This window comes from Syngnathus floridae, chromosome 1 (genome assembly GCF_059516105.1).
Source record: "Syngnathus floridae isolate MCC-2025c chromosome 1, RoL_Sflo_1.0, whole genome shotgun sequence".
Classification (NCBI taxonomy): Eukaryota; Metazoa; Chordata; class Actinopteri; order Syngnathiformes; family Syngnathidae; genus Syngnathus; species Syngnathus floridae.
Window position 1 is genome coordinate 4,592,764 of NC_142413.1, and position 16,503 is coordinate 4,609,266.

General features: G+C 42.6%; 2 protein-coding genes across 12 annotated transcripts in view; one reads left to right on the top strand and one right to left on the bottom strand.

The window, feature by feature from the left end:
- The window catches only part of mpdz (multiple PDZ domain crumbs cell polarity complex component), a 21,893-nt gene extending 11,473 nt beyond the window's left edge, over nt 1–10,420 (bottom strand). Inside the window, exons 1-17 of one of the 2 annotated variants that reach the window (XM_088357468.1) lie at nt 10,259–10,420; nt 8,164–8,250; nt 6,630–6,796; nt 5,307–5,426; nt 5,078–5,217; nt 4,765–4,915; nt 4,577–4,699; nt 4,021–4,212; nt 3,840–3,951; nt 3,663–3,751; nt 2,915–3,125; nt 2,615–2,692; nt 2,412–2,494; nt 2,008–2,154; nt 1,764–1,934; nt 887–1,054; nt 613–822 (exon numbers count right to left, since the gene is read on the bottom strand). In XM_088357468.1, the coding sequence (XP_088213594.1) occupies nt 613–822; nt 887–1,054; nt 1,764–1,934; nt 2,008–2,154; nt 2,412–2,494; nt 2,615–2,692; nt 2,915–3,125; nt 3,663–3,751; nt 3,840–3,951; nt 4,021–4,212; nt 4,577–4,699; nt 4,765–4,915; nt 5,078–5,217; nt 5,307–5,426; nt 6,630–6,796; nt 8,164–8,179 (2,178 nt within the window). In that variant the 5' untranslated portion in view covers nt 8,180–8,250; nt 10,259–10,420. Of the gene's footprint in view, nt 1–612; nt 823–886; nt 1,055–1,763; nt 1,935–2,007; nt 2,155–2,411; nt 2,495–2,614; nt 2,726–2,914; nt 3,126–3,662; nt 3,752–3,839; nt 3,952–4,020; nt 4,213–4,576; nt 4,700–4,764; nt 4,916–5,077; nt 5,218–5,306; nt 5,427–6,629; nt 6,797–8,163; nt 8,251–10,258 lie in introns of both variants that reach the window. The other variant, XM_088357384.1, reaches the window with a different exon arrangement.
- A 1,980-nt stretch (nt 10,421–12,400) lies between these two features.
- LOC148403499 (adhesion G protein-coupled receptor L3-like) overlaps nt 12,401–16,503 on the top strand; it is a 90,503-nt gene continuing 86,400 nt past the window's right edge. For 2 of the 10 annotated variants that reach the window (XM_088372974.1, XM_088373003.1), the window contains exon 1: nt 12,431–12,708. The gene's annotated coding sequence lies outside the window, so the exon portion shown is untranslated. Of the gene's footprint in view, nt 12,765–16,503 lie in introns of all 10 variants that reach the window. The other 8 variants (XM_088373021.1, XM_088373040.1, XM_088373030.1 and 5 more) reach the window with 8 other exon arrangements.

The following is a 16,503-nucleotide window of genomic DNA, read 5'->3' on the forward strand; positions in this document are numbered from 1 at the left end:
GGAGGATTATGATTGTCAGGCTCAATTTTGAGAGGCGACACCGCCAAACGTGAGTTCCCGCATCCTGCCATAGAGGCCGGTAATCCGCGTGACCTCGACACTGGTAAGCCGAAAGCAATACAAGCGAAAATGAAAGCCGGGAGCTGCGATGAACAGCCGCTGGCACCCTCACACCTGCTTTTGACCTTGTCATTGGGGTTTAAGGGTTTGAGGCGACTTTCAAATGGCATCAGTCTAGTTGCAAAACCAACCTAAATAAAAATAGCCTTTCAAACTAAATGGGCGGACAAATTTAGATCTTAAATTTTTGTAAGTAATCATGGAAATGCCTGTGTACATTTATGTTATTTTTATTATATTATGTAATATATTATATAATATGTGTAATATATTATATAATATATAACATAATATATTATATGATATAAAATACAATATATAATATAAAACATAATATATAAAAAAATACACACACATATAACATTATAATATATATACATATATATACACACACACACACACACACAACACATTTAATTGAATATTTTCAAATATAAATTGACTAACAAACTATGACGAGACGAGACATCAAGTCTGATTCCGAATACTTACGGGAAGAGGTTTGGCCACCCCGATCCGCACCATGCCCAGCTCGGCTCCTTTGAGCGCTTGGACGGCATCTTCCAGGCTGGCGCTCTCCAAGTTGGTGTCGTTGACAAACATAAGTCGGTCCCCCGGCAGCAGTCGTCCGTCCTGCTCGGCCACGCCGTGAGGAACCAGCGAGCGGATCACGATGACTGTCTTGGCCGAGTCCAGTGGGTCCTGCGGTAGAGCCGGAATCATTAACGTAACCGGAAACTAAAAAGATAGTTTCAAATCCTCTTACCTGGTAGTCGAGTATGCTGAATCCCAGTCCCCCTGCTCCTTTCTCCAGCTCAATATTCTGGATGTCCAGCTCCCACATGGCCAAAGGAGACCCTGTCGCCTCTGGAGTCAGGTCATTTGCTGCTTCCGCTGCTTCCACCACTTCCACGCTACTCAGGTCGATTTGTTTCTGCGAGAATGGAAAACATAGCCCCTAATTCGATTGTTTAGGGTACTCCAGCTTTCATATTATAAGAAGCCAGGCGCTGGCTTTGACGTGTCCTATTTCCAGCTAGCATTGTCAACGACTGCCGCTAAAGTGTGTAACTGGAGTCGTGCTGGCCTTTTTTGTGAAACCTTAATCCATCACGCTTGGCAGTATGGAGAACCAATGGAGCGACTGACAGCTCAGGCTAACCTAATCACATGTGGAGAGGCCGCACTGTCAAGGAAGACAAGGACACTCGAGCAGCGGCTGACAACCTTTAATATGACACGGCATTTGCACCTACGGCCATTCAAAAAAAAAACACACATCATCATTTGAAATGATTATGATGAATTGCCTCCAATGGCGGCGCTAGAGGGGGGGCTGTGGGGGCTTCCTACCTCCCACTGAAATATGCTTAGACCACCCAGGTTTTTCCAGGATTTTTTAATTTTTTTTTTTACACATTTCCAGTTATGCCCTCAAGGGAATGACGCTTTATCAGTGTTTTTCTTTTTGTTTTGTATTGCGGATCCCCTAAGAACCTCCCAAAAAGAAAAAAATCTCCACCATAAAAAAAAACCCTAAGCTATTTTGAACCATTAGGGCCACCGTAGACAAAAGACCTGTTTCCGTGCTTTTACACATTTCCTGCCATAGTTTCAAAACATGGTAATAGACAATCAAGTACCTGGAATTGCGATCTGGTAGATGACACTTGACCTTGTGGTTCCAAAGTGTCATTGTCGGGCTGCTGGTGGGGGGCGGGTCTGCAGCACGTCATGTACACCCCGAGGGGCAGCTCCTTCAAGATCCGAACCACCTCCTTGTGGGTCTCACCGATCAGAGATATGCCGTTGACCTGAGACGTAACGGGATCGATGTTAAACTGGGAACCCGTCGTTGCGGCGTGAAATGCTCAGGGGCCTCCCTACCTCAACGAGTTCATCCCCACTGAATAGTTTGCCGCAGCGACCGACGGGCCCTTCGGGGAGCACGGAGCGGATGTAGTGATGGCCGCTGTTGGCTTCCAGACTGATCCCCAAGCCGCTGTTCTCGCTGAATTTCTCCACTTCAGCCACCTGCCAAAACATTCTCATTATAGTCATTTTTTTCCAAATAAAACAAAAATAATATTCAGCTTAAAAAAAATAAAAATACTTGAGCCACCTGCCCAAGCCGTTCTCATTTTAGTAAATTTTCCAAATAAAACAAAATTAATATTCAGCTTAAAAAAAAAAATACTTGAGCCACCTGCCCAAGCCATTCTCATTCTAGTCATTTTTCCAAATAAAACAAAAAGAATATTCAACTTTAATAATAATAATAAAAAACTTACGACAACTTCATTATTTGCCCCCAGAATCTCTTGCCACTTTTTCACGAGTTCCTCTTCCTGGAAGGGTGTCGGAGTCGTCGCCCCTTTAGGAAGTAAAGAGTTAACGATGCCATCCAATCTCAAACAACAGGCACCGTTTGAGTGTTTGGAATTTGCGTTGCTAGGACGTTTGATGCCCCCCCTCCCCTCCTGCGGCCTCCTACCATGTTTATCTTGCGTCTGCTGATCTACAACCGTCGTGACGGCAGGTCCTTCATTCATTGTCTGCGTCTGCTTTTCGTCTGAGGGGCACAATTGACGAAGGGAGATGGGATCTTGAAAGAAACAATGTTGTGCTTCAAAGTGACGTCTTAACGGAACTGCTGTGTGATGACTTTATATCAGTGTTTCACAAGCCTTTGAGAATCAATCAACAATCGCTGAACTGTGAATGTCTTCGAAAATGTGGTTTAGATTAAAAGAAGGCAAAAAAAATTTGATTGGCATACACAGCCTGAGTCTACCTAAGTCTGCTTCCGTCTGTCCTTCCAGATCCAGCTCGTTCAGGTCCGCAGCGGACGAGGGCAGAATGGTGACGACGGGGGACACGGCGGGCGGGATCTCGTCTGGGCGGAAGCCTCGGCGAATTAGCTTGAGGTGGACGGCCTGGCCCGTGTGTCTGAGAACTTCCACGGCCTGTTGGTTGGTGTATCCCTGGATGTCCACGCTATCCACCTAGACGGGCAGCGATCCAAACAAAAACATTGTGAGTGGTCGATTCTGTTAGCTACAAAGCTGTGATGAAAACATCCCAAATTGCTAATTCACTTAAGTACCAAGTAAAACAAGGAGATGTTCTGAGCTAGAAGAAAAAAAAAAGGAACACAAATGAAGAAGTTACATCCAGCCGAGGGCTCATTTTTAATGTATAGTCATTAAGAACGGGATGGATCATTGTGTTTAATCTTTTATATCCCCAGGAAAAATGTGCCATTAATTGTTAATTCCTCAAAATTATGCAAATCCACAGACCGAATGGATTAATTGCCCCCTGTTGATAGCTCACATAAAACATTTCCCCGCACAGCCCATATTGTTAATAATATTAATGATATTAATTAGCATTGACAAGAGGGGGGGGGCGCCCTTTTATTATTATTTTCATCGCATTTATTAAGAAAACTAAAATAAAATAATGATACCATGCCTACGTTGTGGGTCCCCAAAAGGCGGATGTATTTTGGAAACATTTCAAGAGGGCAGCGTACTTACGGCCACTATCTGGTCCCCCACGTGGATACGACCGTCTTGATCCACAGCGCTGTCTTTTGTTATGCTCTTGACAAAAATACCAGAAGGCTCTGAGGAAATGAAAGACAAAAAAGTTTTACCCCTCGCACATGTTTGAACCGGCTATAGTGGTGAATGCAAATTTTTAATTCTGCTCACCTGAATTTTTATCCCCGACATAACCGGCAATTGTGATGCCAAGTCCTTGTGTGTTCTTGATGAGGCTCACATCAAACATGCCTTCTTCTTCTTCTTCCTCCTTCTCCTCAACCTGTGAAAGGGTTGGAAAGTTTTAGCATGGAGGCCGTACGACGACAAACGCTTTCGGAGGGACGCCGACCTCTGTTGTCGGGAGGGGCACCGGAGTGGACGCCGAGACGGAGGGATTCTCGTCCACGTGGCCCCGAGTGATGACCAGCTTCACACGGTTGCCGCACTGGCGTAGCACCTGCGCTACCTGCTCGCTGCCCATCCCGTAAAGGTCGGTGTCACCGATTCGTAGGATGTGGTCGCCGCTTCGCAGGCGGCCGTCCTTGACGACCAAAAGAGTGTTAAGACGAATTAGGGAATTACCGTACACCAGGGACGGACAAAAGTTTTTAAGATAAGGTGTTAAAAAAAAAAGTTAAAAAACATAGAATCGTTAAATTTTATATTGTAATTTTTTTACCATAAAATAACAAAAACTAAGAAATAATTTTTGATAAATAAAAATACATTCATAATTTGATTTAAATTAATAAATTGAAATTATTTAATAAAATAATATCAATAAATCAGATGTAGCAATATTTGTTTATTTAAATATAAAAAAAAATTCAACTAATTTAGAAAATGCAATTTACACAACTCTTTCAATTGTGAATGCGGTTAATGTTTGATTCAAATGCAATCACCTGGTCGGCGATGCCTCCAGGAAGGATGGTTTTCACGATAACGCCAGTTGTCTTCCCTCCGACGATACCAAAACCCAGGCCAGTGCCATCGTTGACTAGCTCAATAGTCTCCACATGCTGCCACTAAATCATTACGGATTATTTAAACAAAGCTTGTTTGTTAAATCGGGGGACACGGTGCCACTTGCCAGCTGAGGTATGGGCCCTCGAGCCACGATGAGTTGCACCCTCTCGGACGCCCTCTGTAGGATGCCGATGGCCTGTTGGTGGGTTACGGTCTGGTCCAGGGTCTGGCCGTTGATGGCCAAAATCTGGTCGGCTTCCTTCAACTTGCCATCGCTGCAGTTTGGATAAATGAAACTCACATTTAGCAACCAAGAGCAAAACATTGTTTTGCAATTTGGCTTCACGCATTAGTCACATTGGCTTTGGAATCCAAAATGGCCGCCAAAATGATTAACTTTCCGAGCATGGTGTGACGATTTGAATCCATTCACATACCTGTGAGCCACACTTCCCGCTTGGATCTCTTGAACGAATATACCGAGCTCCCCTCGGTTCTCGCTCTTCAGACCCACCACACTGAATCCCAGACCCCCTGACGCTGGCTTCTGCAAGTCCACGTGTGCCACGTAGCGTCCCTGCGTCGCACACGTGTGCCCACGTTTAGCATCACTATCAAAACGTAACGAAGCGTATATAAAACCAAATCAAAAATTAGTGCTTCTACCTGCGCCATAGTCTGAATAATCTGATCCAATTGATCACATCCGGGTTTGCCATCTTTGGTCTCCGAGGGCGCCACATGGCTACCGTTGTGTTGCGCTTCTGTGATGCGATCACCGCCCCCCTGTGAGGAACACACACAGACACACACAAAGACATAAATCTCAAGCAAACACTGTGATAACGTTCTTGTCTGGATGCTTGGCGAGCTCTATGATCATCCAGTCCAATATTCCGGATTCTGAAACTCGTTATCTGCCGTGATTAGCTGCATCAAAAGCCGCCTAATCCTTCAGAAGATATCAGCTGCTTTCCCCACCATGGCTCTAAGGCTCCAAATATAATATTTCTATTATCGTCGCGGGCCATCTGGATGCCTCAATGCGCTTGTTTTTAATTACTGCTGTGACAGATGAACTGAACCAATGCGGCATAGTACGTAAAATGTTTATTTCCCCACCAAAGGGGGAGTTGTGTTTATGACCCAAATGAATAGCGTAGACAAATAAACAAGTTTTACAAACTAATGTTTGTTCAGCCCTTGGCCAGAAGTGGCCATTGCTCAGACTATTCCATCCTTAGGACTGATGGAAGGCCGTAAACTACAAAAACAAAACACACAATTGCTCATAAAATGTAACATAAAATCTATAAATGTAGTTTTTCCTCTTTCTGACAGGAAAATGGTTGCCCACCCCTCTTTAAGGTCATTTGTGTGTCATGTAGATGACTAACAAAGTGCCACACGCTCCTCGAAAATAGCCCCCCCCCTTGCGGGCCTGGCTGACGTTAGCGTAGCATGCTGCTAACATGCATGCGCTTTGTTGGCCGGGCTAACTAAGAGGATTAAAGTTCCAGTCTGGTTCTTGCGCATTTAACCAATTGTTTCCGCTCCACTTCACACATAACCGGCGGCCTCTTTTTGTTGTTGTTGTCGTCGCCGTAGCTACGCGCATTGACCGAGGCCCGACAGACTGTTTTCCGAGTGTTACTTTGAAGGAATCTAAACATTGCTCATCTCATCTCAGGAGCTGGCCCGCCCTCTTGTCTCCCACCGCATTGCTGGCATATTTTCATTCGGCTTCCCGCGGCCCCCTTAAGAACTCTATCCTGGCTTACGATAACGTTTGGCTCTCAGTCGCGAGGCGTTGTGACTTGTGCAAGATAAGCATTCGCCACTCAACAATTGTGCAAGGGGAATAAAATGTTCTGCCGTCCCATACAATTTTTCTATGAAGCAGAGGCGTGTAGAAGGGTGGCTGAAGGGGCAACTCCTCCCAAGTATAAATTGCTACTCGAAGTCTCGGATTCCGAACAAATTGATCACCTGGTCTTTGAGCTGCTGCACGGACTTCTGCAAGGCCAGAATCTGGTGGAAGAGGGGGCTCTGGAGCACTGACTTGAGCAGGCTGAGCTTCTCCTCGGTGGGCACCTCTCCTCGCTCTTTCAACTTCGCCTGGAGTCGCTCCACCGCCTGCAAGGCACGCTGCGTGTCTGAGAGCCGTACGTCACATATTTCGGTGACGGGCCGAGAGAGAAAGAGGACAGAACATGGGGGTACCACGTTTATTCATTTGGAATGTGAATAGTTGGACAGAGCAACATTTCCCGTTCAAATAATACCAACATTAGAAAATTGAACAGTTCGTCTGTAGCTCACTCGTATCTCGAGGTGCAAAGATGAATCGACGACTAATCGATTACACTGGACAGCGGTGATTTTGGTGCCAACAAAGTTTCAACAATCAGCAATCTTTATCAGATAGCCTTCTATATGCAAATGAACTTAATCTAATCAAATTAAGCAACAATTAAGAAGATTATTAGCAAAAACAGGGGATTTTAAAGAACAAAATACTCTTCATAATGATTAACGTACATTTTGTAAACTGTCAAAGCACATCAATCAATTCATTGTAAAAAATAATTGATTCAGAGAAACTAATTAAATGTTTGTACTCAGCGGCGTAAAAATTACCCAGAACAATTTAAATATATTTGGCAATCGCTTCTTGTTTATATAAAATTATCCAAACCCTTTGAATTTCAGCGTCTTAACAATAAATGCATTCAGATTTCTTTAATCATCTATGAAAACACATTTATATTTTTGGCGAGTAAAATTTTGATCCTAAATTTTCTTTTTTTTTTAAGACCAAACCGGTAAACTGTCAATTTTTGCACTTCGGCATTTTGAAACTTTCTGTTTTTAAATATAAGGATGAATGAAAATTAAAATTCTATTTTAATCTAACTAAAATCTTAATATTTATTTAAATAATTATCAAAATAAGTGTTACTTGCAGCCCTACAAATAAGACATATTTTTCTAACCTCACCCAGAGTCCCTGTTCAGTCTTTTGACCGGTTATGCGATTTTCTTTTCAGCAGAAATAAAAACAAAGTTTCTAATGCTTTTGCAGCCCTTTGGCAAAATCAGGAGGAAATGAAACAAATCTTGCGTGCGCTTGCCAGAGCTGGCAAAACGAAAGCCCCCTCAGTAAGAACGCTCCACTGTCATGTGGACAAAAATGAAGCAATTTCCAGTGCTTGCCCACTGTGACTATCACCTCGAGGGGAATGCGCCGGGGTCGAAAGTGAGGATTTGTTGTTTGAACAAAGGCTGCCGACAGCACCCTGGCGTCAGCACGTTTTCCCTACACAGGTAATCTTATTCGAAACGCATTAATTGGCCACGCTCGAGCGAGCAGACAAAGGCTTCGACGAAAGATTGCTTTGTGTTCACGCCAAAGTTAACATTTGATAGATGGAAGGCAACGCATAACGCTTAGAATCATCATTTGGGGCGCAATGACTCCGTAGAGTGCATTAGGCTTCCATTAAGAACAGCATCGACTCACCCATTGTTTCAATCATTTTTACAGCTCCGGTCGGGCGGGATTTCTGCCCATTAAATGCAATTTCACACTCGATCTGCTCGTCAAGGCCTGGAAAGCAAAACGGAATGTTAGCGGGAACAATGGGAGAGGTCGGCTAAGGGCGTCGGTAGGAGTAGTGATGTCCTAATGAAGCTTCAAATTTGCTTCATGAACCAGTTGATGTAATTTTTCACTCCTAAAGATGGGCGGGCACACTTTGTGCAACACTGACTTGCCGTTTCTTAAACCCCTTTAGTCAAAACAACACTGCTATCTAGACGAGTCAAAAATACAATAACTGGTTCATGAAGGAAATTTGAAGCTTCATTTTCTTATCACTTGGCGGCAGTGTTCGTTAGGTCAGTGGCTGAAAGAGATCTTGTCGAGTCATTGATGATCTGTTCCTGTTTACGAAATAGACACAAACATTGGATACTGTCTGGAGACCCTGTTCATGTTCCTGTTTATACGGTCATTAACCCCATCCCATCTCTGTTGTTATAGTATTATACTTTGCACAATCACAGCAGACTAGACCTCAGACTTAAGTGGCGCCTTTATTTGCTCCTATCGGATTTGTTGCTTTTAATTTGATTATTAATTCTAATTCAATATTGTGAACATTATTTGCTGTTTCTATGGCTAATACGTTGGTCACATTTATTACGGCGGATGCGTTGGCATATTGTTTTGAATTAGCGGTCTGCAGCAGAAATGAAAAGGGAAAGTGAAAAAAATGTGATCTTCATTTTAGATGTCCAAAGGTTTTGTGCTTTTAGGACTTTTTTTTAGTTGTCGACTCTACTCTAATATGTCCCTCCTCACTTGCCGTACTGTAATTCTTCCAGGGAAAGTCTAAAAGCGTAATGTACAAAACCTAAAGTGTCTGAAAGCTGCAATTATCATAAAAGACTAAGAGGAGTGCCCCAATATTGTTTACAATAAGGCTGTGATTGGCTAATGTAGCTTAGACTGGCCATCAATCCCCATTTTTTTGTTTTGTTTTAATGTCTTATTGATGAACGATTAAAGATGTGTAACAAAACAAAATCAGCTAATACAGTGATCCCTCGCTACTTCGCGTTTCGTTTATCGCGGCTTCGCTACATCGCGGATTTTTTTGTCCAAATTAAAAAACTATTTAAAAGTCAAAATGAAACTAAATTGAAGAAACGTGTTTAGGACAATGTTGTATTGTATCCAAAAGTTCGTTTACATTCCTTTAGAAGTCCGTTTTTGCGTGTTAGCGCGATCGCGAATTAGCATCTTTCCGCAAACTCTTTAGCCTGCCCAGTACTTCTTGTTGGTGACCGTACTTCGCGGATTTCGCGGGTGGTTTTTGGAATCCATTATCCGCTATAAACGAGGGATTACTGTATAATCAAATTAAATGATTGATAGTTAGAATATAAGTGTGGTGGGCACAAGCATCTTGGTTTGGCGAGGGGTGAATGGCCCCCTACGACCCGCCCAAGAGAACGGGGCTGAATCAGTATAATATTACACATTTATCCACGTTTGCGTGATTTTTTTATGGGTTTGATGTTGATGTGAAACAAACAGTTAAGATCTGAGCGTGACATCCTAACAATTATCCATTGAGAACGGTTTACTCATTAGCTCGTTTAAAGCACTGCTGGACTGAAGTCCGAAACACGACGTTGAGTGCTTTTCTTCTTGTTTTCCTAATAAACGATGACGGATGCGTGCGTACTTGGCCGTGTGCTAACGTGTACGACAATTGGCATTTGCTCGCCTCAAATGTTGCATAGTAAGCGAGGACAATCCGCTTTTCTCGACTCCTCCTTCTTCTCCACCTCCCCCGGGCCAGAGTCTCATCCGATCCGTGGCGAGAAAAGCAACAGGCTACCGAGCAACAAAACTCGGGGCCAACTTTGACAACATTATCAATACAAAGCCAAGAAAGCGAAGAAAAAAAAATATTGGCACAATCCGAGTAAACGCGCACTTGAAACTCATTCGTCATGTTGGCGGATCAACTCTCGCGGCGTCACCAGAGCGAAAGCCGTAATCGGAAATGTGTATTCTGTAGATAAACCACCAAATATCTACTTACATGAAGCTGCCCTTCCCCAGCGGACGGTATCCAATGCGAGTTCGTGTTGTCCCGCGGCTAACGGCGCACTGACCCGGTCTTAATAAACAAAGGGGGCGTAGCGTAACCCGATCCTGCCGCGGCCGCTCCACTAGGAGAAAAGCGCACCAGCAGGGGCGGAGGGCTGAGTTTCTAGGGTTAAGGCACCCCCTAGTGGCGGCCTTCGCTCTCTGCAAAGTCTGTGGTGGAGCGCTTTGACTTACGAGTTGAGTCGACCGCGCTCGTGACTCAAAGCACTAGCAATCCCTTTTAGTGTGACACCAAAGGAAATGTACTACTCAAATATACTGCTTTATTATTAATCCATCCATCAATTTTATAAATGTCAATCTTGACCTCCCCCCCAATATTGACTTTTGACCCTATCTTTTTTTTGTTGGTTTTGTCAGTGATCAATGTGTTTGTTTTTTTCCTATTTTTGCATTTTTCTCATTGTTGAAATTTTTTAGATTCTTTTATAAGGTGGCTTTATCTGTTAAACATACTTTATACGTGCCAAAACCAAACTGGTGCAATTTCAAGTGTGCCTATGAAACGATTCTTGTCATGATGTGGAGAATAACGAGGCCTGCTCTACGCTATTAAAATCCCTAAATATCACCCGAGCGCTGACAAAATGTCACCGCCTGTCAACTTTGAAGACAATTTGCTACACCTCTGATAATGGCTTACTTAGTATCATCAATACTCCCAAAATGACATCCGTCTTTTGCACGTGAATGACTTATTCCGCACGCTATCCTCCTCGGGAGAACGACTAGCAGTTAAGTGCATGAAGTCATATGATGCAATAAAGACGTGCCCCCGAGGTTTGCGAGCTCAATATGTCTATGGCGATGATTGAATTAAAGTGGCGACGCCGGCGCGGTTGTCCGCCTGGTCGTTTGATTCATCGCCAGCGAATCAGTCAATATTCACAAAAGGCTGACATGCAATAAAAGCCCTGTGACGGCATTAGATCACTATCACTAACACTAAAAATCTCATTTGTCCCAATGCTGCAAGGCCTTGACACCAACATGTACTGTCATTGGCAATTACACAGGTACATTTACTGGCACATACATTTTTTTTTTTAAATGCGTACAAATCAATGTTGTTTTTCTGAGTAAGAATCACAAACTTTGCTTTTTAAAGTTATATCTGGTTCCAGTACATCTCCAACTCTAGTGAGGATAAGCGGTTCGGAAAATGGGTGGATGGAAATAATAAAACTGTATAATATTGCAGGCCTGGTAGAAACCTCTTTTTTTTTTATGTCATAACTTGGTAAATTACATATTTTTCACAAATCTACGTATATTAATGGCTAGTCCACACATGTGGGTGTTGAGTGATGACAATGTCTTGCTTTCTTTGAAAATGCAATGTTAAAGTTATATGCTCTTTTGGGGGGTCTCTTGAAAAGCAATGATTTTTCAGATCTGTATAAAAATTGATATTTGGTTTCTTGGAAAGCATCCCGGTGTTGAGGTGGATGCTGCTGGTTCGTGACGGTATGGGCGTCTTTCATTCCATTTTGGTGTTGGGTGGGCGCGGTGATGTAACGTCCAGTGTGGGCAGACACGACTTGCACGATTGTGCGATGCAAAAATAAATATATATATGTATGATGATAATGATGATAGAACTTTATCCATCCAACAGCGGGGAAATTTACTTGTCACAGCAGCGTACAAGAGTGCAAGAATAAAGAGACAAGTGCCAAATGTAAAAATGGATAAATAACAGACAAGGACAAAGACAAGTGCCACTCGTAGCGGTAGAGACGAAACACATGATCAGGTTATATATATGATATAAATTAATATTCTTGTCAAATTCTGAAAAAAATATATAAATTTTTTGAGCCCTGTAAAAAAAATTATATAATAATAATAATATTATTATTATTATATATTTTTTTAATTAAAAAAAAAAATATATATATATATATATATATATATATATATTGGTTTTTTTTTTTCACGTCCTTGCATTGTCACGTGAAGAACACGAACAATGCAGACGGTGCAATTGAGCAGTGCAGAGGCCGCGGATGGCGCATGTCTCATGTTTGCTGCTAGGTGGCGCCCTCGCATATGGCCAGAGCGGCAATCCACAACCACTATGTGCGCGTTTCTTCCCTCCCACATTCACTTCTCTCGCTCTCTCTCTTTCTCTCTCAGTCTATCCTGGGTACGACTCGGCCGGTGCACACAATGTGCTTCGTTCTGTAAGACGCGCGGTTTGTGGAGAAAATAAAGAAATAAAAATTAAATCCGGATATCCTTTTTCCAATTGTAATTACTATTTTATGAGGCACGTGGGATGTAAGGCGCGTGGATGCGACGCACCCCCCACCGGAGCTGGATATCGACCTCGTTTTGGATTCCCACTCGGAGCTCGCCGTTTACAATCGGGAGGACGCGGTGAGTGTGCCAGCCAACGACGCGTTGCCCTTCTTCTTCCTCTAATTGCCATTAAGGTGGGCCGCCGGTGCGTTCACTGAAATTTGCAAATTTGATGATTGGTGAGGATTCATTGATGTTCCATCACTACGGAGGCTTTACGGGAGGAAAGTGAGGACCATCTGTTAACATCTGATAATCTGTATGAAGTGCAAGTTGCTTGTAAAGCGCTCAGTTAAAAGGCAAAACCTTGACTTTATTTGTATAGGGCGAAAAGTCTGATAATGGACTCAAATGTTTACAGTAGGACATCTTTGACATAAATTGAGGTGACATCTTTTGTATTTTAACGCAATGTGGGCCTGATGTTGTCATATTTGTTTCAACACATCAAATCCTTAATGGGAACTCATTGATCAAGACAATTAGAAATGTGCTTTATGTATTAAGGTGAAGAATAGAATGTATTTCTGGTGCAAAAATTGGGCAACATTTGATAAGCGGCAAAGTGAACCCGTCTCCTTGAGGAGACAACACGCGTATCCATTTTGTCAACATTTCTTTCAAACACTTCAGTCGCTCCCCAGTGACAGTTCAGCACCACTAATACGGGTAAATAGTTTTTTTGCTCTATCTCTGATAGAAAAGAAAAATGTTCTTTTGGGTCTCGTGTGATGAGGCCCGCAGCTTGTGGTCTGAAGGCTCTCCTGAAATTGGTTTGTTGTGTTTATTTGCAGTAGCTCAATAGACATTTTCTGAGTTTTTCAATGCTGCCAAAGGAAACGTTCTAGTGATTTTGTCCTATTGCTACCAAATTTGAACCACGTATATATTAATGTGCGGCAAAAATTTAAGTTGTGGTTGTAGCATGTGGTCTGAGTATAGCGAAGAAGTTTGATGATGAAACAAAAAAAAAACTTGCGATGAAAAATTCAGACCCCTAAGGTAATTTCACGATTAAAACCAAATTGGTAGACCCACAAAAAAAATCTCAATAAGCCACGCCCTGAAACACCAAAGAATGCTGGCTTTATTGTTTAGCCAATTTGGCTTGTAGAATCTAACAAAAATAATCATCTCCAGTTTGATTTGACGAGAGGAACTTTTGTAGGCATGTCTATCGCAAGTGGACCCACAAAAAAGTTTCAAGAAGCCATAAACGTAAAGATAGGCGGTCTGAGATTGAAGAGGCCATTTTGAATCTATCACACTATCTAGAATTTAGCAATAAAAATTCAGCCCCAAATATCGATTTGATTTAAAAAAAAATGCAAGGCATTTCTATTGTGAGTAGACCCCCCCCCAAAAAAAATTCAATAACGTATACCCCTCAAAACACTCAGGAATTCTGTCTTTTGAAGCAGCCCAGTTCTGAAAAGGTTAATTTGGGTATTTCCAGGGGTCCTTCAAAGACAAACTACAGATTTTGCGGTATCTCAATCATAAGTAGATCCACCCAAAAAAGTTTAAAACCCAAAATGACATGAAGTTTGAAGCAACCTGTTTTGGGTTAGTAGTTTTCTAAACTCATCTTCAGGATTCTATAGCAGAGAAGATCTAATAGGCCCATCTTGACCTCAATTGACTTTCGGAGGCGTTGCTAAATTCAACGCATTGAAGCTCGAAGGAGGATCTCAAACTTGGTGCGAGGACAACACATGACGTAGTAGTCGTTAGCCATTTCCGGGCGTGTTTAAAAAAACGTGTCCAATCCAATAAATCAGCTCCAAAAAGTCAATTCATACATCTGCTCTGAGGCGTTTCATTGCCGCCACTCCCCCACAATTTTTTTTCTTCTGTCTGTCAGTCCTCCCAACTTTCACGCTCCCATGATAGGCGTCTCCCTATGAGTCATCCTTTTCAGCCAAAAATAAGCAGCATTAGATTCTTTTCTCCCATCTCTTAGATTTTTCATTTTGAGGACGTTTTCCTTTCAGTATACCAAATAAATCTCCAAGCATGTTTGGCCTCCTAAAAAGCTTTCCAAGGAGCTTGGGATTCCAGCAAACAAGTGGGTCACCATGGCAACCAGCGCAGTAAGCCTCTTTCCTGCAGGGAATGTGCAACATCCCAACGAGCCCATTGGCCTGTTTAGCTCAGCCCAATCTGGAAACGTCAGTCTGTAATAAAAAGTAAATATAGCCTTGAAATTATCATTAGGATACAAATTTCCCTTCTGGCATTGCTTTTGACAAATCCTTTCTATTTATATCTAATCATTGGCAACGCTGAGTGAGATGCCAGAAGGTTTAAAAAAGTCCGTCAGAGTGACGAGTTTGATTGTTTTTATTTGTGGCTGTGACGATACCGAATGTTGCTTTTGGGATGTTTGATCGAGGCTTATCAAAGGTGTTGGAAATTCAAATTATATATAAAAAAAATACATCTGGAGTTGCAGAAATCTAATTGAACTCATTTTTATGACGGCATCATTTCTGCATTTCACTGCGGATATTAAGCAAGATGGAAACAGGCAGAAACGTTTTTTTTCCGGCGTGTGCATCGGCTGCTTCTGCACACTATGACAAGTATGAGAGATATTGAAGGACCTCTTGACTTGCTCAACGTTTAGTATGCTGTCGAATGAGACTGCCGGTTGACCATGAAATCGGCTTGAGCTGCTAATTAAATATCCATTGTTACATTCGCGAGTCACTCGGAACCGACTCGGTCGATGGTGTCATTGAGCTTTTTTTTTTTTTTTTTTTTTTTTTTTTGGTCAAGTATATATTTTGAATGTCACAGGCTGCTGTTTTAATTTGTTTTCCCTAGATGAGCCAAAAACTTTGCTCAAAAATCATCAGAGGTTGTTATTCACGATATGACAGGAGGGTATAGCCCCCCAAAAATGTCAGCGTCGCATTTAACGGCGTAGGTAGCATTAGAGGGTATCCAAAAGCGATCAAAGTGACAAAGCCGTCGTCCATCAAGCTCTTTATGAGCCTTGAAGTCTGATAAATGTGTCCGCATGCATTTTCCGCATGTTTACTTTTCCGGGCAATATCGCTGACCTTTTCTCTTCTTTTTTTTTTTTTGTATCGCCAACCTCCGACCACAGAGGCGAAATGAAACAAAGATGCAATGCTTCTCGGCGACTAGCGCTCTAAGGGAAGTTAATTTATGGCCTGTTTGGGAGGCAGGTTCGGGCCTGAATGCAAAATAAGGTGGCGCACCTGCAGCCGCATACAAATGAATGGAAACGTTGCTTCGTATTTATGCCTCCCTCCCCAAACCGTCGGGACCTCCTGATCTGACCACTAATTGCCCCGGCAACGAGAGCTGAAGCCGGGCGGCCGTATTTGTAAATATCAGCTACGGAATCGGCAAATTAGAGACGTGACAAACGCCGTATTTCCTTTTTTCATCACATTAACGTGATTACAAAAGTCCAAACCGTTAGGCCGTGCCCGTTGGAACCCACGCTAACATTTTTCTCACCCACGTTGACAAATGACGACGTTCTCGCTGACCTTAAAAGCATTCCAAATGATCACACAAGCCGCTGAATGTCCCCTTAAATGGAAATAGCGCTCTCCCATTCATACTTGAGAAGATTTAACGAAGGCGGGAGTGTCTCAGCGGGCAGGTAATTAAAAGGTTTTCACGCAGGTGGATAACGCCACAATGGAGCTGGCGTTACGTGGCGCCCTTTCTTCTGGCTTTAATTAAACCCAGTTGCGTTTGAAATGCATTAAAGGAGGACGCATTTGTCGAGTTTATCAGAATCTGATTCCACTTGTAGCTTCCGAATGAATTGCAGCGCTTTTGACTCGGAGCAAATTGATTCTACTAATCAATAGCCTCGGATTGGATTCC